The 19,868-nt window shown below is 59.2% G+C and overlaps 4 protein-coding genes across 7 annotated transcripts; 2 read left to right on the top strand and 2 right to left on the bottom strand.

Moving 5' to 3' along the window:
• Positions 1-146: 146 nt before the first annotated feature.
• On the top strand, positions 147-7,586 carry Lrrc24 (leucine rich repeat containing 24). The gene is made up of 5 exons (XM_020170965.2): positions 147-233; positions 2,263-2,464; positions 2,595-2,873; positions 3,009-3,177; positions 3,778-7,586. The coding sequence occupies exons 2-5, from the start codon at positions 2,279-2,281 to the stop codon at positions 4,710-4,712; spliced, it is 1,569 nt and encodes a 522-aa protein (XP_020026554.1). The 5' UTR covers positions 147-233; positions 2,263-2,278; the 3' UTR covers positions 4,713-7,586.
• Lrrc14 (leucine rich repeat containing 14) lies at positions 5,043-7,281 on the bottom strand. Its single transcript, XM_020171007.2, has 3 exons — positions 6,953-7,281; positions 6,175-6,759; positions 5,043-6,087 (listed from the first exon to the last, which is right to left on the bottom strand). The coding sequence occupies exons 1-3, from the start codon at positions 7,279-7,281 to the stop codon at positions 5,520-5,522; spliced, it is 1,482 nt and encodes a 493-aa protein (XP_020026596.2). The 3' UTR covers positions 5,043-5,519.
• A 1,320-nt stretch (positions 7,587-8,906) lies between the features above and the next one.
• Positions 8,907-15,905, top strand: Recql4 (RecQ like helicase 4). Of its 3 annotated transcripts, XM_074069472.1 has the most exons (22): positions 8,907-9,188; positions 9,260-9,293; positions 9,418-9,515; positions 9,727-9,867; positions 10,094-10,855; positions 10,941-11,067; positions 11,183-11,296; positions 11,393-11,485; positions 11,568-11,660; positions 11,737-11,873; positions 12,196-12,279; positions 12,358-12,546; positions 12,634-12,813; positions 13,582-13,708; positions 13,800-14,062; positions 14,185-14,473; positions 14,551-14,680; positions 14,762-14,931; positions 15,001-15,181; positions 15,262-15,415; positions 15,571-15,679; positions 15,767-15,905. In XM_074069472.1, exons 1-22 carry the CDS (start codon positions 9,105-9,107, stop codon positions 15,889-15,891), a joined length of 3,684 nt encoding a protein of 1,227 aa, XP_073925573.1. In that variant the 5' UTR covers positions 8,907-9,104; the 3' UTR covers positions 15,892-15,905. The 3 variants fall into 3 exon arrangements, 2 of the variants coding, with proteins under 2 accessions (XP_073925573.1, XP_073925572.1); XM_074069471.1 differs by having other exon boundaries at positions 9,418-9,867; XR_012446480.1 differs by lacking the exons at positions 15,571-15,679; positions 15,767-15,905 and having other exon boundaries at positions 9,418-9,867; positions 15,062-15,181; positions 15,262-15,394.
• Positions 15,906-16,049: 144 nt separating this feature from the next.
• Positions 16,050-19,753, bottom strand: Mfsd3 (major facilitator superfamily domain containing 3). 2 transcript variants are annotated; one of them, XM_020170969.2, is made up of 5 exons: positions 17,235-19,753; positions 16,843-16,990; positions 16,632-16,756; positions 16,454-16,563; positions 16,050-16,374 (listed from the first exon to the last, which is right to left on the bottom strand). In XM_020170969.2, the coding sequence occupies exons 1-5, from the start codon at positions 17,905-17,907 to the stop codon at positions 16,201-16,203; spliced, it is 1,230 nt and encodes a 409-aa protein (XP_020026558.2). In that variant the 5' UTR covers positions 17,908-19,753; the 3' UTR covers positions 16,050-16,200. The 2 variants fall into 2 exon arrangements, with proteins under 2 accessions (XP_020026558.2, XP_073925580.1); XM_074069479.1 differs by having other exon boundaries at positions 16,665-16,756.
• Positions 19,754-19,868: the final 115 nt, after the last annotated feature.

The following is a 19,868-nucleotide window of genomic DNA, read 5'->3' as shown; positions in this document are numbered from 1 at the left end:
CCGCGGACCTGCGGTCCCGGGCCCCCGCAGCGGGCACCTCTCTGCCGCCCGTCGCCCCTCACAGCCGTAGGGTGTCATCCGGATTGGCCTGCGCTCGCGACGTCAGGCCCGGGCGGCGGGCGCAGACTGCTCGGGGCTCCGGTGCGCGTGCGCGCCCCACCCCCTCCCCCGGCCGCTGCTCGGGCCTGGCTGCCGCGGGCACGGCGGGGAGCCGCTCGCCGCCGGAGCGTCAGGTGAGGGGGCGCCCGGCCCAAGGTCACCGGGCCTGGGGGCGGGATCGGGGGCCGTCCCGGCTCGGATCCCAGCACACACCGAGAAGGGCGTGCGACTGGCGGGGGGGGGAGGGCGCGGAGACCACGCCCTCGGTGAACCCAGCGGGAATCCACCGGTGCTGCAGGGGGCAAGCAGGGAAGGTTGTGAGGTATGGATGCGCCAAGTCGCAAGGGCCACCCGGAGACCCAGCTTGGGGCCTCGCGCTGCACCCAGGAAAGGACACAGGGCTCCCCTCCACCCCTCTTCTGCACAGATGGGCGCCCAGGAGACCGACGCCTCGCTCTTGCCCAGCCGGATTAGGGGGTTTTCCGGTTGTAAAAGGATTTTTGGGCTCTTCTGTCCTGGGGCCTTCACCACTGTCCCGGCAGCCTTTCTACACTTACGCGCACCCAGGGGTCCGCGTGAGCAGCAGCACCAAGCAAACCCTGAGGAGGAGAACAAGGCTTTGCTGCTGGAGGCTGGGCGGGTGGGCCCTGCTCTAGAAAATTAATCCCAGGGGCCCAGAGAATACCCCCAGATTCTCGGGCTCACACACGGCCTGAGGCATCTGGGAACTGCTCCTGCCTGGGCCAAAGCTATTCCATTAAAACTTTACTGCTGTGCTATCACATCTCTAGTGACTTCAATAATCACGTGAGTTACAGTTAAGGACCAGATTGAAACAAACACCAAGCTACTTGGTACCTTTCAACTTGACTCAGAGAGCAGAGAGATTGATGAATAAGGTGGCATTCAGAGAGGCGACCATGCCACCTAAGGCTGAAGACTGGGGAACAAGTACACACTTGGCCCAGTCTTCCTGAGTCCAGATGAGCTGGCTTCTCAACACCAGTCCTACCTTTAAAACTGGGCTCATTGTGCCTGGACTGGACCTCAGCCTTCTGATCCCTAGGGTCACAGAAGCATGCAGTAAATTCCTGCAACCTACACCGTCCTTCATAGTCTCAGAGGTCACTGCTCCCAGAGTCCACTTAGGAAGCTCCACTAGGAACCTAGTTGGTAATGGGGGAGGGAGAACCCTTAGCCTTTTCTTAGTGTGCATGAGTCCCTAGGATCAATCCCCAGCACCAGAAGCAACATATACTTGGCCTAACCCCCCAGTCTGACACCAATTTTCCCAGGACCCAGCCCCATCCCCCCCCAAAGACAGAAAGAAGCCCCTTTCTGGGAGCCAGCCTGCAGAACACAGGTCCATGGTCCTGAACTGACTTTCCTACTATTTGCATTATCCCCCAATTCTCTCATAGTTACTTGAGAAAAATCCCAACTCTAGGTAAGCTGTCCACCCACCCCCCACCCCCACGATGGCAGGAGATGGATTAGACCAAGCTGTGCCTTGACTTCCCTGGGGCCTGTGGCTCCTACAAAATCATCTCTCCCCACATCCCGCCTCAGATTATGACAGGTGAACCATACAGCAGAGCATGAGTGCTAGGACCAAAAGGACTGGGTTATGGTCACTTGGGGGTCCCAGGTCTTGTCCTAGGGCACAAAAGGGACCTCTGCTCTGGGCTGAGCCCTAGGTTCATGCCAGTCCCTGTAGGGCGAATAGAAGAGAACACGTCTTCCCCATCTGATCTGTGCTTGAGTAAACCCAGACTTCGTCCCTAAGCCCTGTGAGCCTCAGCGCCAAGGAGTTCAAGGTCACTAGGGGGCAGAAGGAGCTCCAGCCAGCTGTGCCCATGCATGAGCAAGAGGCCCTCAGGACTGGCATGGGAAGCAATCTGGGGCTTGGGTGACTCCACATGGCGACATCCTGTGATGAGACAGGACTCCAGGCGTTCTCTATTTGAACTCTCATGTTCCAGGTCCTTATGAACAGAAAACTAGTTTCTTGAACGGATTTCACTTTTTCGAAAGTTAGGCACGGGCCGTAGGCCATTTGTGCTCAATCGCTGGCTCTAGAATGTTAGCACTGGCCTACCAGCCTGTTTCAGGAGGCGCGTCCCATCTCGGCCAGGTGCGGAGACAGTAGCTTTGTGGCCCTAGGTTGTTCTCTCCGGAAATGGCCCCTGGGGCTCTCGCGCTGCTGTTGTTGCTGGATCTGCTGCTGTTGCTGCCGCCACCACTTCCAGGGCTTCCGCCTCGAGTCACCGGCTGTCCTGCTGCGTGCCGCTGCTACAGCGCCACGGTGGAGTGCGGCGCCCTGAGGCTGCGCGTCGTCCCGCCGGGGATCCCCCCAGGGACGCAGGTGGGCACCATGTGGGGCCGCCGGGCCGCGGGATGGACGCGTGTGTGAGCGTCCAGGAGGGTAGATTGGGCGCCCCACGGGAGCAGGTGTCCTCTACAGCGAGGTAATCATCCCCTTTCCCGGCCCGCAGACGCTGTTTCTGCAGGACAACAGTATCGCGCGCCTAGAGCCTAGCGCCCTAGCGCCGCTCGCTGCCCTGCGCCATCTCTACCTGCACAACAACAGCCTGCGTGCTCTGGAGTCCGGAGCCTTCCGCGCGCAGCCGCGCCTGCTGGAGCTCGCGCTCACCGGCAACCGGTTGCGCGGCTTGCGCGGAGGCGCATTTATGGGCTTGGTCCAGCTGCGCGTACTCTACCTGGCCGGCAACCAGCTGGCACGGCTGCTGGATTTCACCTTCCTGCACCTTCCGGTGAGCGTCAAAGGCTAAAAAACGCGGGCCTCCTATGCTGCCAATTACCCCGTGGGCTGGAGTAGTTAGGAGAAGAATCAGCCTTGTCTAGCTTCCCAGGGTCCTTTTTCCTGATGATCTGCTTCCCTACTTCAGCGACTGCAGGAGCTGCATCTGCAAGAAAACAGCATTGAACTACTGGAGGACCAGGCTCTGGCTGGGCTCTCCTCTCTGGCCTTACTGGACCTCAGCAGGAACCACTTGGGCACCATCAGCCAAGAGACTCTGCAGCCCCTGGCCAGCCTGCAAGTCCTGCGCCTTACGGGTAATTTGGGTAATTCCTCCTTGGGCAAGGATATCTGCCCGGTCCATAGTGGTGGCAGTAGGGAACAAGCCCAAGTATAGAGGGAGCTCCTGTGGCAGGCCTTTGCAGAACTTCAAAGGGCCACACCACAGACCTTCAGTCTTGGTAGAGGACTGCCAGGAATGGGAGTGTTGGCTGGGGCACAACTCAGGCATCTGCCTAAAGAGGTAGGAGTTCCTCAGAGTGATTTAACAGAACTGAGCCTCTTGCACATCAAAGGGCAGACAGGCAGGCAAAAACTGGAAAGAGACAGTTGACCAACATAGGGGTATTTCCAGGAGAGGGATATGAAGACAAGGTTTCACTGTTGCTGGAATATCTGTGTAGACTCAACAGTGGGACTTGTTTAGGGGATAGACTTCATTAGAGCAGGTGCTCCTCAGGAACCTCTAAAAAAGGGGTGTATGTGAAGGGTCTGTCCCCACCCCAAAAGAGCCTGTAGACAGAGAAGAGGTGCCAGCATTCCTGGGTTTGTGGCAGGCAGCTGTGGGAAGTGAGAAAGCTTCTGCTCTGGCCAGCAGAACCCCCACTGCACAGGTTGTGTTCTGCTCTTATCAACAGAGAACCCATGGCGCTGTGATTGTGCCCTTCACTGGCTGGGCGCTTGGATCAAGGAGGGGGGCCAGCGGCTGCTCAGTGCCAGGGACAAGAAGATCACGTGTGCAGAGCCCCCACGCCTGGCGCTGCGGAGCCTCCTGGATGTATCTGGCAGTAGCCTCATCTGCATTCCACCCTCCGTGCATGTGGAGCCTCTGGAGCTGACAGCCAATCTGGGCGAAGACCTGCGGGTGGCCTGCCAGGCCTCGGGCTACCCGCAGCCCCTAGTGACCTGGAGGAAAGTGTCCCAGCCTCGTGAGGTTCGGCCACAGGCCCAAGCCCAGCTAAAAGGCGGCGCAGCTGGCCTGGGAGGGCCCGCGGCTCGGGATACGGGCAGCGGCATGCTCTTCCTCACCAACATTACGCTGGCGCACGCAGGCAAGTATGAGTGCGAGGCCGCCAACGCCGGCGGCGCTGCGCGCGTGCCCTTCCGACTCCTGGTCAACGCGTCCCGCCAGCAGTCGCAGCAGCCGCCGGCCCCGCCAGCCCCTGCCGCGCGCCCCGCCGGACGCGAGCCTCAGCCCGAGGCGGGCAGTATGGCCTTCCGCGCCTTGGGCCTGGCCACGCAGACGGCCATAGCGGCGGCCATCGCGCTGCTGGCGCTCACAGCACTGCTTTTGGCCGCTATGATCTGCCGCCGGCGACGGCGGCGGAAAAAGGCGCGCGCGCCCCCAGGGGAAGGCGCGCTGTTTGTCAACGACTACTCCGACGGGCCCTGCACCTTCGCGCAGCTGGAGGAGCTCCGCGACGAGCGCGGCCACGAGATGTTCGTCATCGACCGCTCCAAGCCCCTGTTCGCCGACGTTCCGGCGGAGGCTCCCGCGGACCGCAGCCCGGCCGAAGGGGCAAGGCCTGGGCTCCGCCTTCCACCTCGCGTAGCCTACGAGATCCATTGCTGAAGTCGCTCCAATGACGTGGGCGCCGGGGATTGGCCGGCGCGACCGCGTGCAAGCTGGTCAGTAAAGGTGGAAGCTGCGCTTAAGCGCTGAGCCTTGTGTGGGGTTCCCCCCTGGGAGTCTGGGGCTCTGAAGGACCATGGCTAGGGAGGCCCCAACATGCCCCGATGACCCTAGCTGCCAGCCCTTCAGAGACCCCTCGTGCCAGCAATGCTAATGGGGTTGCCCGGCGGGGGGGTGGGGCAACAGGATGGATGACACTTGTTGCCCCATGGATAGGACCAAGTCACTCCTGGTCACCTAGGAGGGGAAAAAAAAAAAAAAAGCCACAAATTCCAGTTTCAGATACATTGGGTGTTTGTACCTTGATGATAGTTAAAGCTCTAGAGCCAACTAACAGGATGGCTTGGATGCCAGGGCACGGAAAAATATAGGGTTCCAAGTTTCCCTGAAGCAGATCCCTTCCCAACTTTGACCCCAGAGCACCCCCAGAGCACTATGTTCTTGGTAAGGGAATGGAAAGTGCCTAGAGACCCGCTCCTCTCTGCTCACAGTTAGGATTCCAAGAGCATCTGCACAAAGGATCGGTATCCTGGAGAGCAGACAAGTGGAGTCATACAGAGCAGGGGAATCCAGGCCTGAAATCCCAAGCCCACAGCCAGTTAAGAAGCAGATGCAGGGCACTGCAGGAAGCAGGGGAGGCTCAAGGTGCACCCAGGAGCAAGGCACTGAGACCAGGGCCTTTGTGTCAGGCTTCTACAAGAGTCTTAGCAAAGGCTCTCTGCCTGTCTCTCACCCAGAACCTGGAGATCACAGACTGAAATAGTCCGCAGCCAGGCGCCCATAGATGTCTGTGGTCCAGAGTACATGGGCACGGCCCGAGGCCAACAGCAGTTGGTGCAACTCAACTTCTACACGTGCAAACTTTTCCTCATTGATGGAGGCCTCCAGCAGGACAGATGCAGGTGGTGGCCAAGGCAGGCCCTCATAGCAATCCACAGGGAAGGGGTGCACCACAGTGCGCAGCTCAGCCTGAACCACTGAGTCCCGAAGCAGCTCCTTGAGGCCTGCCATAGATAGTGGGTTGCCATAGAGACCAAGGTAGCGAAGACTGGCACAACGCGTCAATGTGGGCAGAGTGGCCAGCAGCTGGGCATCAGCAAGCTGGCACTCAGTCAGCTCAAGATGCAGCAGTGTGGCTGCTGCCGCCTGCAACAAACATTGGAAGGGTGACAGCTGGCTGCCTGACAGATCATTACCACTCAGATCCAGCTTCTTGAGGTGGGCAGCATGGGAGCTCCGTGCCAAGAAGCGTAGGTCCTCAGGCAGCAGAGCACAGAAGGCCAGCTCCAGGCTCTCCAGGGGGCTCTGCAGGGTGCTGCAGAGACACAGGGGTCACAGACAGGCAGGCCCAGGAGAGGGTCCCATAAAGGGGAGGGACAAAACAGTGGTGGGGCCCACTCACCTGAGCAACTGGTCCAGCCTGCCAGAAAGGAGAGAAGAGCCCATGCTGAGCTCCCGTAGACAGGTGAAACGACCCATCTGGGCCAGGAAATAGCGGAAGTTGTCCTCACCATCCACAGAGGGCTGCCTTGAGTCCCCATGTACGTAGTGCAGCCGCAGGCTAGCCAGGTGCTGGAAGCGGGCCACATGTGGGATGATGACAGACAAGCCACGCAAACCCAGATTATTGAAACGCAGGTCCACACGGCGCAGGCAGCCTGCGTCTAGAAGCTGCAGCAGGGCCACAGTGTTGCGCATGGGCAGGTCCTCAGCTCGGAGGTCCCGGCAGCAAAGCCGCAGAGGGCTGTCCACACTGCTTCGGAGTGCCTCACGCAGGAATGCATAGGAGGCCCGGTTCACCCGAAGGTCCACACGAACCTCCACAGGGACGGGGGTCAGCCCCGGCTCAGCAGACCCACCCTGATGCTGGGCGATGCATGTGCGGGCCACGGCTGCCGTGCAGTCCCACATGCTCATGGTACCAGGACCCTGCTCCACACCATCATCCAGAAGACCAGTCATGTCCAGAACCCACAATGTGTGCTTCCTGGGAGCAGGAATAGCCTGAGGCAAGGAACGGGGAAGCAGGGCCCACACCCCTCCCGGCCACCTTGAACATGAGCAATATTCCTGCTCCCATACTGAGCACTCACTAACCTCCTCAGGACCCCAGCCTAGAACCTTCTCAGGGAACCCTCTTTGTACCCTTAGGCCTGCAAGCCCCTCAGGTAAGTTCATACCTGCAGAGGGGCTGTATTCCAGCCTCAGCTTCTGGGGTGTGGAGCCGAGCAGTCAGTCCTAGGATCACAGCTTGCATGCTCTCAGTGCTGGGCCGCTCCTGCAGCAGGGCCCGGCTGCAATGGGTACACTCCTGCAGCAGCTGCTGGAAGCTGAGCAGTGGAAAGGGCCATGTGTGCACAAGCTCACGCAGTACAACTGTCTTCTTATCCATGAAAGCCACCTTGAACAGCAGGGGGAAGAGCTCTCGGGGCAGCAGGGGCAGGGCCTGGCAGGCAGCTGGCTGGCACTGGAGTACCTGCCGAGTGCTCAGGAACACAAGTGTGTGCATGGCGCTGGGCCAAGCAGGTGGCCACCTGCAGGAGAGGGGGCCTTCAGTTGGGAAGAAATACTAGGCCACCACCAGCCTATAATTTCCCTCCTCGTTATCGGTGGTGGGAAAGTCTAATAATGCCCGACATGGAGTTGGCAGTTAGTAGAGAAGTGGCATAAAGGAGCACTTCTGGGCTGGGGGCATGTCAGGTGCCTAGCACTGAGCTTGAAAGAGTGGACAGGGGATAAGGTCACACCCCAGAAGCAAGGGGCTCCTTAGAGAAAGCACCAAGCAGTACATAAAGGGCATGGCACTACCAATAACCTGCTTGTTTGTGTCTGCTTCTAACAAATGGTTATCGCTCTGCAGGGACCCTCACTAATAGTTCAAGTCTGACTCGGGAATTCTTCCTCAAAAGTAGAATAAAGCTCAGGTTCCTCTCTCCATGGTCCTTCATCAGCACTAGAACAGGCAGAGAACTCCCAAGGAGGCCTGGTGGTTCCTTCCCTCACCTTCCTCACAGATGTGCTCCAGAGTTGTCTTTGGATTGCACCAAGCACAGACACAACTTAATAAGCATCGAGGCCAGTAAGAAAAGGACCACGACTCCCATAACCCCTAGTCTATGGGCCTATAAGATCAAGCTTTGAATACAACCTCCATAGATAACTATTTCCTGGGGTGTCACCAGGCACAGAAATCCCTGAGAAAAACCACCTATCTAAGCATCTCCCTCTTCCCTGGGAAACCAGTGTGGACAGAGACAAAGTCTTATTAAATCCATGCGATTCATTCAGAAGGGCTCAGGCCAGGGCCCTGCTCACATGAGACAGAGATCCAAGCTGCTTTTGCATGCAAAAGGTCCCTAAGGCCCAGGAATACCTGAGACACAGAATCAGCCCTACTGCTGGCTTTATAACAAACTTCCTGTGTGCCAGACACCTCACTCTCAAAACTACATTGTAGCCTTCCCACTCCAGCAGATTGGAAAACTAAGGACTCGGCCTTGCCCAAGGTCACAGCCCAGGAGAGGGGCGGGGAGCAGTCTGGCTGCAGGGTCCCTGTACTTCCTGACCTCTCCTCGCACCTTGGACAAGTCCTTAAGTCGCCGACTCCTGGGACATCCCGGACGCCCACCCTCGATCTGGCTCTGCCTGGACGCAAATCTCACGAGGACGATGCATACCTCGTTGACAGAACAGACTGACCGATCACCTGTCATGAGAGGAAACAAAGCCTCCGGCCTGGCTGCCCCCACCCGGCCCAGTCGCCAGCAGAGACGCCTAGGTCTGGGCGCTGCGACTCTCGCAAACGCCCACGCCCTACTCCTACGGGCCCCAACCCACCCGGTGGGCCTGCTACTACAGGCCAGGCGCGTCTCCGCCGGCCCCTAGATCGCTCTTTCCCTGCTGGGGGCATCCGGACCCAATCCCGCCCTAAACTGCACAGCCCGTGCTCCACACCCGACGCTCCCAAGCGCCAGCGTCCGGCCGCCTTGGCTCCAGCCGTCCGAGAGTCCGGCGCCCAGCCCCTTAAGGCTAGACAGAGCCCGGGGCGCACGGCGCCGCTTCCATGCCCAGCCCGGCTGTCCACACTCACTGGTCCAGCAGCCGCCACCACTGCCTTCGGCCCCGCCTCGACGGCCCCGCCTCGACGGCCCCGCCCAGCACCGGGGCGCGCGGAGATTACGTAGACGTCTCCCATTGGTCAACCCTCCAGAGCCCAGCGGATTGGCTCCCAGGTCCAGACGCTTTGCCCCGCCCCGCCGTGCGTCCCCATTGGCTGACGGCTGGACTTCGCCCTCGCGGCGGGATATTCGCCGGGCGCGGGATCTGGTGGCGATGGAGAGGCTGCGGGAGGTGCGGGCTCAGCTGCAGGCGTGGGAGCGCGCGTTTACACGGCAGCATGGGCGACGGCCTGGCCAGGTGGGGGTTGTCCAGATTCGGGGAGCGGGAGCCGAGGGTGAGGCTTTCGGCTGACGCTCCCCTTTTCACAGGAAGACGTGAAGGCAGCACCTGATGAGATCCGCGGTGAGCGCGCGGCCCGGGGCGGGGCGACGGGGAGGAAAAGAGTGCTCGGGGGCGGGCGGGATGGGACTGGGCGCGACAGCTGGGCGCAGCGGACCCCTCCGTGACCTGGCTCCCGCCCGCCCAGCGCTCTATCGGGAGTACCGCGTCCGGAAACAGGCCGTGCGCCGGGCCGGCGGCGCACCTCGCAGCCCGGAGTGGACACTCCCTGCGTCGGCCGAGGAGGTACCTAGTCTGTCCGCCCAGCCTCCCCGTCAGCCTTCTCTGTGGGCGAGTGGCAGGAGCCAAATGCAATTGCAGCCAAGCTTCGTGGAGCATGGAATTGGAAGGAGGGAAGGGCCAGGCCCAACTGCTGGGGGCGAGAGGGAGTGCGCTGGAGGCCCCCTTGCGCCCACGCCAGTCTTTCTCTGGTCTGGGCTGCTACTGTCTCCTGCAGACACAGGAGCCCAGCTGCTGGGGACACCACCTAAATCGTGCTGTAGCCCAGAGTCGACAACCTACTCCAGGGCGGACCTTATGGGGATCTGTGCAGGACTATGGGAAGAGGCTCAAGGCCAATCTAAAGGACACCCTACAGGTGAGGGGTGAGGTGGGCAGTCAGTGCATCCAAACTGGGCCAAGAGCTGCCCTGGGACAGTTTCACCAGGTGCTCTTTCCTGTCCACACTTCCCCCAGGCCTAGGGCCTGACTCCTGAGAAGTGCTCAGGGGTCCCCTGCTCTTAGCTTCTTATCTGTTCTAGCCTCTGTTTAAGCAACCCCAGAAGCCTGAGTTCCTGCTTCCTGTTGTATCCTCACCCTTCCAGGCTGGGCCAGCTCTGAGCCGAAGACTCCAGCCTCCACAAAGACTGTTGTCCAAGATGACCATCCCAAAGCCATCAGACCCAAAGACTGCCCCCACTTGTCCAGATGAAGTCAGTGATGATTTGTCTCCTCAGCCTTCTAAGCTCCAGCCAAAGCCAGGCCGGCTCCAACAGCTCCAGGCATCTCTGAGCCTACGGCTGGGCTCTCTAGACCCTGGCTGGCTGCAGCGGTGTCACAATGGAGCCTCAGATTTTCTGGAAGCCCCCATTGCCTGCTGGCCTCACCTGGGTGCAGAGGAATCACAACCTTTGACCTCAATCGAGTCAGCCATTCTTGACCCTGGCACTCACACTGAGGCATCTTCACAGGGCCCAGAGGTTCCAGCCCCACAGGAAGCCCAAATTGGTTCAGGGAACCCCCAGCCCAAGAGCAGTCAAGCCAAGAAGTGGAAGGGGAGTAAGGAGAATGGAGGTAGCCCTGCACAAGCCCAGTGGGATAGCAGCCAATTAAGATCCCTATCTGAGGGGGCTGGAGCTACAGGACTTCAGCAAGACCCTCCAGGGGAACCTGTACAGGTGAAGCCACTTCAGTCCTGCAGCAATTCCTCAAGTGAAGCCAGGGCAGAGAAGGCTGAGGGTATGGCCCAGCTACGTATCTCCCCTAGGCCAGCTGTCTTGGATAGGGGTAACTACGTTCGTCTCAACATGAAGCACAAACGCTACGTTCGGGGTGGGGCCCTTCGAGGCAGGCTCCTCCGAAAGCAGGTGAGATAGGCAGGGTGGATCTTCTCCTCCCCTTCCCCCTTTCTCTCTCTTGAATGATTTCTCCCTTGTGCGCCCCCCCAACCAGGCACAGAAGCAGAAGTGGCACAAGAAGGGGGAGCAGTTTGGGGGTGGTAGATCCAGAGCCACAGTCGAGGATTCTTGTTTCCGGTGTGGGCAGTTTGGCCACTGGGCATCCCATTGCCCCCAGCTAGGTGAGGCCTCTGTCCTTGGGAATGAGTCACCTACCACTACAGAAAGGGTAGTGTGCTCTTGTGGGAGCATTTTACCCAAACAAAGGGCTCTACCAACATCTAACTCCTGATCTAGGCCACAACCTAGCCCTCCAGAAGGAGGATGGCAAGGATGAGGATGATGCACAACCCTTTTCCACCTTGGAAAAAGCAGCCCAGAGGACAGGCACTATTAACTGCCACCTCCCTAGTAAGTGGGGAGAGGAGGGTAGTTGTCAGTGGCCATTGTGCCAGGATGGTTTTGGCCCAGCCTGGAGCTCCCACGTCACCCTCTTGTCTACCCCAGCAGGTGTGGCCCTAGAACCTGAGCTGGAGGCACCCCGCCTTCCCCACCCAGTGCTGCCCCTCTACCCACCAGGGCCCTTGGGGCAGGTGGCAGGTGAGCAGAAACCTTCTGGTCCCAGCCCTCTACTGAAAAGTGGGGAGACATGGGCCATGGTGACCAATACCTGTGACCACAGAGACACCGGCTGAAGTATTCCAGGCCCTGCAGCAGCTAGGGCACCAAGCCTTCCGCCCTGGGCAGGAGCAAGTAGTTATGCGGATCCTGTCTGGTGAGTGTAGCTTCCTGGGGCTGGGCTGGGATGTGGTGGTCCACTGAGTCTTGCAACTGCCTCTCATTCTATCCAGGCATCTCCACGCTGCTGGTGCTGCCCACAGGCTCTGGCAAGTCCTTGTGCTACCAGCTTCCTGCACTGCTGTATGCCCAGCGCAGCCCCTGCCTCACACTGGTAGTGTCTCCCCTTCTGTCACTCATGGACGACCAGGTGTGTAGGTGGGGCCCTCAACACCTGCAGAAGGCTGGTGTTGCCTTTCACAACTTTTACCTTTGAATGTTCCTAGTTCCCAATGCCCACCATCTGGGCCCCTAGCCACAGAACACCCAGGCCCATGAGTTGCTCTGAACCCTTCATCCCAGGACCCATGGTTTAGTGCTTCTCCTCCTGGAGGAATTCTGGGAGACACCTCAGCCAAAGTCTCTGGGGACACAGGTGTTGGTCACCACAGTCCTGAGTCTCACCATTCCTCAGTGGAGAGCCTGGGGAGGACCACGGCTATGACTGGTGTGTGACAATATTGCATCTCCAGGTGTCCAACCTGCCCCCATGTCTAAAGGCAGCCTGCCTCCACTCAGGCATGACCAGGAAGCAGCAGGAGTCTGTCCTGCAGAAGGTCAGGAGGACCACATGGACAGGGGGCAGTGGGAAGCCACCTGGGCAATGCCCTGATCCTGATCCTGTTTTCTTTCAGGTTCAGGCAGCCAAGGTGCATGTGCTGATGCTATCCCCTGAGGCACTGGTTGGGGCTTGGGCCAGGGGCCCTGACAGCCTCTCCCAGGCTGCCCAGCTGCCCCCAGTGGCCTTCGCCTGCATTGATGAGGCCCACTGCCTCTCTCAGTGGTCACACAACTTCCGGCCCTGCTACCTGCGCATCTGCAAGGTGAGCTGGGGGCAGGGAAGCTTAGGAAGGGGGGTGGACCAGGATCCAGGTGGGCTGTATCACTCACCACCACCCCTTCTGGTGCAGATACTTCGGGAGCGCATGGGTGTGCACTGCTTCCTGGGTCTCACAGCCACAGCCACACGCAACACTGCCCGTGACGTGGCCCAGCACCTGGGTGTAGCTGAAGAGCTTGATTTCAGTGGGCTAGCCACTATCCCTGCTAACCTGCACCTCTCTGTGTCTATGGACCGAGACCCAGAACAGGTAGGCATACACACACTAGGAGCTGGTGAGTATAGGAGGTAGCATTAACTTTAGGCTGTTAGGGCAGGGGTCCTCCTGAAGCCCATTTACAGAAAGGGATCCATGTAAGAGAATTCAGGAGCACATGCTGTTTTTCTTTAGGTTAGTATCCCACAAAAAGCAAAGATCTATATCTGACCCTGGCCAGAAAAGAGAACAAACTTTTCCTGAGAGCCTAGGAGGCACACAAATAAAAAAGAAAGTTAGTAATGTGTTACTCATACACTCTAGTGATAAGGTGCAATTCATCAGATAAGGGGAAAAGAAGGACAGTGTGGGACAGACTTTGTTGAGAACTATCTTCTGAGCTCAGGACCCAGCCCCTGAGGATTGGGGTCAAGACAGCCCTATCCTCACTGACTATTCATAGCTAAAAAATGCGCTTTTCTCATTCCTGATCAACGTGCTTAGCTGGACAATGCCCTCTTCAACTGAGTAAGTATCCCTAGATGAAGCAGGGTCTCTGGCAACCTGTTTGGGGCCCCTCCCTCTCCCATGGAAGCTTTGTCCCTTTGCTTAATAAACTTCTTGCCTGTGTGCTCGCCCTCCCTTGTCCGTGAATGCATTCTTCACAGTCAGAAGAACTAGTTGTAAATTAGGAACTCTACCACTGAACTAAAAAGAGCTGTGACCCAACTAGCACAACAGACCCCAGATTCACAAGACTCCCGTTTCACTGGGACAGAGGCCCACCTTCTGACTGCTCTGCCAACCTTTGCTTCTTGCTAGGCTCTTGTGACACTGCTGCAGGGTGACCGTTTTCGTACCCTGAATTCTGTCATTATTTACTGCAATCGACGTGAGGACACAGAGCGGGTTGCTGCACTACTCAGGATCTGCCTGTATGCGCCTGGAGGTGTGAGGCACAGGAAGGATTGGGGATCTTGGAGATACACCCCAGTGTGCCTGCCCTGGTCCTACCAACCATGTGTCCACCTTCCCCAAAGGTCTTTCCCCTGAGGCTGTGGCTGAAGCCTACCACGCTGGCATGTGCAGCCGGGAGCGACGGCGAGTGCAGAAAGCCTTCATGCAAGGCCAGCTGCGGGTTGTGGTGGCCACGGTGGCCTTTGGGATGGGGCTGGACCGGCCAGATGTGCGGGCTGTGCTACACCTGGGGCTGCCCCCAAGCTTTGAGAGCTACGTGCAGGCCGTGGGCCGTGCCGGTCGCGATGGGCAGCCTGCCCATTGCCACCTGTTTCTGCATCCCCAGGTTAGCAGCCCATCCCCCTGTGCCACTCCAGCCCCAGATGCTGCCCTATCTCTGCCCTCTTATCCCCTGCACCATTCCAGCCCCAGGAATTGCAGCTCCATGTACATCTTGTCCTGCTGCAGGGTGAGGACCTGCAGGAGCTGCGCAGGCATGTGCATGCCAATGGCACTGACTTCCTGGCTGTGAAGAAGCTGGTGCAAAGTGTGTTCCCATCCTGCACCTGCACTCAGCTGCCCCCAGGGCAGGAGGGAGGCATCAGCGGGGTGAAGTCCATGGCTGAGTCCGCCTCTCAAGAGGCCAAGCAACACAGTGGCCAACAACCAAACCCCATGCCAGTACCAGTTTGCCCAGGCCATGAGCGGGCACTCCCAGTGCAGCCAACAGTGCAGGCCCTGGACATGCCGGAAGAGGGTGAGTGGCTAGGGAGGATGTGGGGTGTGTGGAAGGGCTGTCCCCACACTCCCTGAGCCATACTCTGCCCCCGCCAGCCATCGAGACTCTGCTGTGTTACCTGGAGCTGCACCCACGGCGCTGGCTGGAGCTGCTGCCAGCCACTTACGCACGATGTCGTCTGCGCTGCCCTGGGGGCCGCACCCAACTACAAACCCTGGCCCATAAGTGAGTGTACCCGTCCCAGATTGGGAATAAGAACAAAGGGTTAGGGCTGTTGGCCACATCTCTCTTCCTACCCTGCCACAGGTGTCCCCCTCTGGCTGCATGCTGGACCAGGTGGCCTCCTGAAGACACAAGTCAGGGCAGCAGCTCCCTGGAGTTTGACGTGGTTGAGCTGGTGGACTCCATGGGCTGGGAGCTGGCGTCTGTGCGGCGGGCTCTCCGCCAGCTACAGTGGGACCAAGACCCAGGGACAGGTGTGCCCCCCCCCACCCCACCCTTGGCTGTTTGCCACCCACCCGCCTGTCTGACACATTTCCTGACAGGTGCACCACGGGCCACAGGGGTGCTTGTGGAGTTCACGGAGCTGGCCTTCCACCTGCACAGCCCCGGCAACCTGACAGCTGAGGAGAGGGACCAGATCTGCGATTTTCTATACAGCCGTGTACAGGCCCGTGAGCGTAACGCCTTGGCCCGTCTGCGTCGAACCTTTGAGGCCTTTCACAGGTGGGGAAGGAGGTAGGCAGAGCTTGGGGTGCCCACTCTGACCCCATGGGGCAGCTCTGACAGGTTCATCCCGTCCCCAGTGTGGCCTTCCCTAGCTGTGGGCCCTGCCTGGCGCAGCCTGATAGAGAGCGCAGTGCCCACCTGAAGGCCCTCCTTAGCTGCTACTTTGAGGAAAAGGAAGATGAGGATGGGAGCATGGAAGAAGATCAGGGCCCAGAGCCCGGGCAGGACCCGGTGAGTGTAGCCCCTCTGGGGGTGATTCTTGAGGCCGAGGGTAGTGATGTGCCCACAAGCAACTGACCAGACACTCAGCCTGGGCTGCTTCGGTCTTGGCTGTGGGATGCAGTGCTGTGGCAGCTCAGGGGAAGTCCTGTGACATTCACCTACAGCTCCAGGACTGGGAAGACCAAATCCGGCGTGACATCCGCCAGCTCCTGTCCTTGCGGCCAGAGGAGAAGTTCTCAGGCAGGGCTGTGGCCCGCATCTTCCATGGCATTGGTGAGGACCTGGGGACTGCCTTATGCAGGCAGGAGCTCTGGTTGGAGCCAGCTGAGTCCTCAGGCCTGTGTCTCTGCTTCACTATAGGAAGTCCCTGCTACCCAGCCCAGGTATACGGGCAAGATCGGCGCTTCTGGAGAAAGTACCTGCACCTGAGCTTCCATGCCTTGATGCGCCTGGCCACAGAGGAGCTCCTGCTGAGGGGCCGATGACTGCCCTGCACAAGAGGCACTTGCCCCAGAGATGGGGTGGGCTGGGCTGTGTGGCCACTACATGGAGGGTATCAGGTGCCACTACTCAAGACAACAGTGTGGCCATCAGTGACCAGGACCATAAACCAGTATGCAAAACCCACCAGTACCAGTGTGGGGACAAGGTGGCTCCAAAATGCATAATAAAAGGTACTCAGTTCACTGTACAGGTCTTCCTTTCTGATAATATAGCCCTGAGTCTGCACCTCCTTTGCTCCAGACATCCAAGCCATAGCTCATTCAACTTTATTGACAGTCCCGCTGCCCAGCTCAGGCCAGTGTGTTGGGTGCCAGGCCCAGGTCCAGAAGGGGTAGGGTTGAAAGTACAAGGAAGACAGTGAAGCAGGGACGTGGGCCAAAGCCATCAGCCAGCACTCCAGCCAGGGTATTCAATAGCAGCTTGCCCAGTAGCTCCAAAGTGGCCAGGAGGCTGTAATGTGTGGCCTAGAGATGGGGATAGGAGTCAGGGTCCTGTGGCTTCTCAATTCTGAAGTCCCCTAGTGTCCCTGCCACATCCCCTCACCTGTAGTGCTCTAGGTGCCAGCTGGCTGCAATGCATCATCACAGTGAAGGTGGCCGTGGTGACCAGGCCCCCCAGGAAGTGCTGCAGACATAGGCTCAGCAAGGCCATCCCTGGGAGGGCAGAGGTCAGCAGGGCCTTCGGTTCCTGGTCCCTCCCCCCACCAAGGCCAGCCCCTCACCTCTCAGGACTGTGCCAGGCCCCACGTTAGCACCTGGGGTGTCCAGATGGAAGAGCAGGGTAGTCTGGCAGACCAGGCCCCCAAGGCGGAGCCACAGCACTGACCTCAACAGGGAAAGTGATTGCCTAGGGTGTGGGGGGAGAACTGATCAGGTCAGAGGATACCCAGCAGGGGCAGGAGAGAGGGCTTAGATGGGCTAGGGAGGGCTCACCAGTGCCTGGCCAGTAGGGCTCCACCCAGGGAGGAGCCAGCAATGGAGCAAGCCACAGTACCGAAACCACTCCACAGCCCCAGCTCTGGAGCAGAAGCACCATGGTCCAGCAGGAGGAGTGGAAACAGGCTGCTAGCACCCTGCTCACCTGCAAGAGGCCATAAGCAGAGGAGGTCCCCATACCTGCACCACCTCCCTTCTCCCCACCTGGGTCCAACAGCCATGTCCCTGCCCTGCCTCATCTTCCCGGGCCACAGGTGTCGTGAGAATAGGGCACTGGTCATTAGCCAAGCCCAGGGTCACCATGAAGCAACTCCAGAGCAACTGAAGGGCTGGGTCTGGAGCTGAGGCCACAGCTCAACCGTTGTTGCCTGACTCATTGCCTCACTCACCCAACTTGTATGTGAGCACAAAGCCTGCTGTCCACAAAGTCCCAGGCACGGCCAGCAAATTCTGCAGAAGGTGTGAGGTGTGCTCTGAGGGCTGAGGCCATGGCAGCTGTCGCAGGGCTGGTGCAGTCCAGGCCAGGGCAGCAGCCAGCCAGTAGGTGGCAGCCAGCAGCAGGAAGAGCAGTGGCCAAGACAGGGAGGGCAAGAAGGCCAATAGTCCGCCCCCAGCCAGCGCTGCCCCCAGCTTGTAAGCCACCACCTGCACGGTGTTTCCGGGTCCCAGTTCCCTTGGCTCCAGGAGCTGAACAGCCACTGTGTCCAGAGCCACATCTTGCACAGCCGCACCCAGGTTTAGAAGCAGTAACAGCCCCACCATGGTGGTGGGCAGACCCGCCTGGCCAGTTTGGGTGGGAGGCAGTGCCGCCAGCAGCCCACACACCATGCCCAGGGCCGCTGTACTGAGAGTAAGCCAGGCCCGAGGGGAGCCCCGCCTGTCCACCAGTGGAGCCCACGCCAACTTGAACAGCCATGGTGCGTACAGCCCCTTGGCCAGGCCCACGCGCGTCAAGGAGAGGCCGCGGGCCCTCAGCAGGATGGGCAGCAGGCCGGACTGCAGCCCATAGGGCAGGCCTTGGACCAGATAGAGACCGGCCAGCGGCAGAAGCTTCCCGTGCATGGCCGGCGCCGGGTGGGCCCAGTAGCCTCCGGCTGGGATCGAGGCCGGGAGGTTAGACTCCGAGTGGGGTCTGCCAGGACCTGGTCCACCCACATGGGGTCAAGGCTAGACAAGCTAGGGTCCGGATGCGCGCGATGGGGCGCTGGTGCTGCCGAGACTCTGGAAGAAAGGAAGCTGGGGACAAGAGTGAGCTAGTGGCCAGGGCCGCACCGGGCAGGAGCGGCGACCCCACGTCTCCCAGCGCGCTTTGCGCGGGGGCGGGGCCTCTCCGCCTGCGCACGCACAGCCGTCTCCCACTGGCTTCTCGGGCCTCCGGAGCCGCGGGGCCACGCGCAAGCTGATGTTCGTGGACACCGAGCAGCCAGAGCCCGTGGGCATCCGCCTCAGCGCCGGAAGGTCTTCCGGGCCACAGAAACCCCTTCGGTCCCTGAGCGTGGGCTCGCCGACTCTCGAGCGCCCCCAGTGGCTAGTCTGGGCAAGCCGTCCGCAGGCCCCGCTGCCCGCGGATGCGCGGGAGTCCTTTGACCTATAGGAGTTGCAGGGAGGAGCTGCAAAGCCGGGGTGCCGGCCTTGAACGTAGGAATCGATCTTTTCACTGAGTGATGATCACCTGCTCTGCTCCTGTTCCAAGTTACTAGATTCTCTCCAGAAGCACTTCCCTGTGTCCAGCCCCTACGGAGGAGTCAGCCTGTTTACTCCTGTGTGCTTCTGCTTGTGGCTTCAGCTACCTCCCCAAAGCAGTGACCACAGAGACCCACGGAAGGCAGATTTCTGTGAAAAGCCCACAGGGGCTCAGCCAGAATGACACTACCACACTGCCCATAATGGCCCCTAGTGTTGTGACAAGCTAGGAAAGCCAGCCTAATCAAGCGTGATTCTGTTTCTGCAAGAAAGGACCACATGTAATCTCTCCTGCCCAGAGCAAAGCCAGGATGAGACTGTAGTGAAACCTTAGTTAGGAACCACCTCCAAAATGTCATTGGAAAACCAAAAAACACCTCCAGAATGTACAACACTGGGTGCCTTGGCCAGCTCTGTCTCCAAGTCTATGCGTCCTGGCAGGCATGCATTTTCTTGGCTGCTAGCCACTTTGAGTGGGTGTCCTGTCACAGATATTTTCATCTACAGAATTGCGACTCCTTCCCACAGGTTCAAATCTCAGCCACTCAGAAGGCTTGAGACAGGAGAATTGCAAGTTCAAGGCCAACCTAGGCAACTTAGGGAGAGCTTCAAAAAGAGCTTTGGCTGTAGCTCAGTGGTTCCGGGTTCAATCCCCAGTACCACAAATAATCATCGTCCTAAAATAAATGGGGACTGCCATGCCCACCTCGGAAGAACTCTGCAGCCCAGTGGCCCACAGCAGTGTCTAGTGTGCTCAGGGTATATGCTCATCCCTTTGTTCCGAGGGCAAGAGTAACTAGTTCTCACCAGGGGTGTTCTCTCCTCTGCACATTTAAAGGACCCCAGCCAGAGGACTGGTTTGCAAAAGGATCGACCCTGCTCTCAACTTCCTTGAGCCCTGTCACTCCTGAGTTGGTGGTCATGCTGCCCAGCAGCTCTTTCCTGTGTTAAAACAGGAAAGGCCAGAACAAGGGACATACTTTTGTGTGTCTTCCTCAGGGAAAGCTACTGTTTCTGATGTACTTCCCCATGGGACCGCCTGTCAGCCTATCCCCTCCCTGACTGCTCTGGGACAGCCCCAGGAGGCACAAGTGGCCCGTGCCTGCCTTCCCACTCCTCACTGGGACATCAATTGGTTTTTATGTGAATGGTCTGTGTGTCCCAGACTAGAGAATGCACTGAAGACCCAGCCTACATATGTGCCTCATCTCTAGGACAAGTGAATGGATGCTGAGAGGGCCCCTCACTGGGAGACCTCCTTGAGAAGGTGGGCTGAGAGTCCCTGGGATGGAATCCCCAAGCCTACTGGAAGGCAGTCAGGTAGGGTAAAGGCTGCAGTC

The sequence above is a fragment of the Castor canadensis genome, chromosome 3 (assembly GCF_047511655.1).
Source record: "Castor canadensis chromosome 3, mCasCan1.hap1v2, whole genome shotgun sequence".
In the NCBI taxonomy this organism is placed as follows: domain Eukaryota; kingdom Metazoa; phylum Chordata; class Mammalia; order Rodentia; family Castoridae; genus Castor; species Castor canadensis.
Note: the sequence above shows the minus strand (reverse complement) of the source record. Positions and strands in the feature narration are given on the sequence as shown.

What these genes read in the sequence shown, in the direction of transcription:
- Lrrc24 (XM_020170965.2), top strand. Translation starts at nt 2,279, where the DNA reads ATGGCCCCTGGGGCTCTCGCGCTGCTGTTGTTGCTGGATCTGCTGCTG. An exon ending in GGATCCCCCCAGGGACGCAG is followed by an intron (nt 2,465 to 2,594) that starts GTGGGCACCATG and finishes CCCGGCCCGCAG; the next exon opens with ACGCTGTTTCTGCAGGACAA. An exon ending in GCAAGTCCTGCGCCTTACGG is followed by an intron (nt 3,178 to 3,777) that starts GTAATTTGGGTA and finishes TCTTATCAACAG; the next exon opens with AGAACCCATGGCGCTGTGAT.
- Lrrc14 (XM_020171007.2), bottom strand. Translation starts at nt 7,281, where the DNA reads ATGCACACACTTGTGTTCCTGAGCACTCGGCAGGTACTCCAGTGCCAG. An exon ending in GGAATACAGCCCCTCTGCAG is followed by an intron (nt 6,760 to 6,952) that starts GTATGAACTTAC and finishes TCCTGCTCCCAG; the next exon opens with GAAGCACACATTGTGGGTTC. An exon ending in AGGCTGGACCAGTTGCTCAG is followed by an intron (nt 6,088 to 6,174) that starts GTGAGTGGGCCC and finishes GTGTCTCTGCAG; the next exon opens with CACCCTGCAGAGCCCCCTGG.
- Mfsd3 (XM_020170969.2), bottom strand. Translation starts at nt 17,907, where the DNA reads ATGCACGGGAAGCTTCTGCCGCTGGCCGGTCTCTATCTGGTCCAAGGC. An exon ending in TGTGCTCACATACAAGTTGG is followed by an intron (nt 16,991 to 17,234) that starts GTGAGTGAGGCA and finishes GGCCTCTTGCAG; the next exon opens with GTGAGCAGGGTGCTAGCAGC. An exon ending in GCCCTACTGGCCAGGCACTG is followed by an intron (nt 16,757 to 16,842) that starts GTGAGCCCTCCC and finishes CCCACACCCTAG; the next exon opens with GCAATCACTTTCCCTGTTGA.
- Recql4 (XM_074069471.1), top strand. An exon ending in ACCTTTGAGGCCTTTCACAG is followed by an intron (nt 15,182 to 15,261) that starts GTGGGGAAGGAG and finishes TCCCGTCCCCAG; the next exon opens with TGTGGCCTTCCCTAGCTGTG. An exon ending in CCGCATCTTCCATGGCATTG is followed by an intron (nt 15,680 to 15,766) that starts GTGAGGACCTGG and finishes GCTTCACTATAG; the next exon opens with GAAGTCCCTGCTACCCAGCC.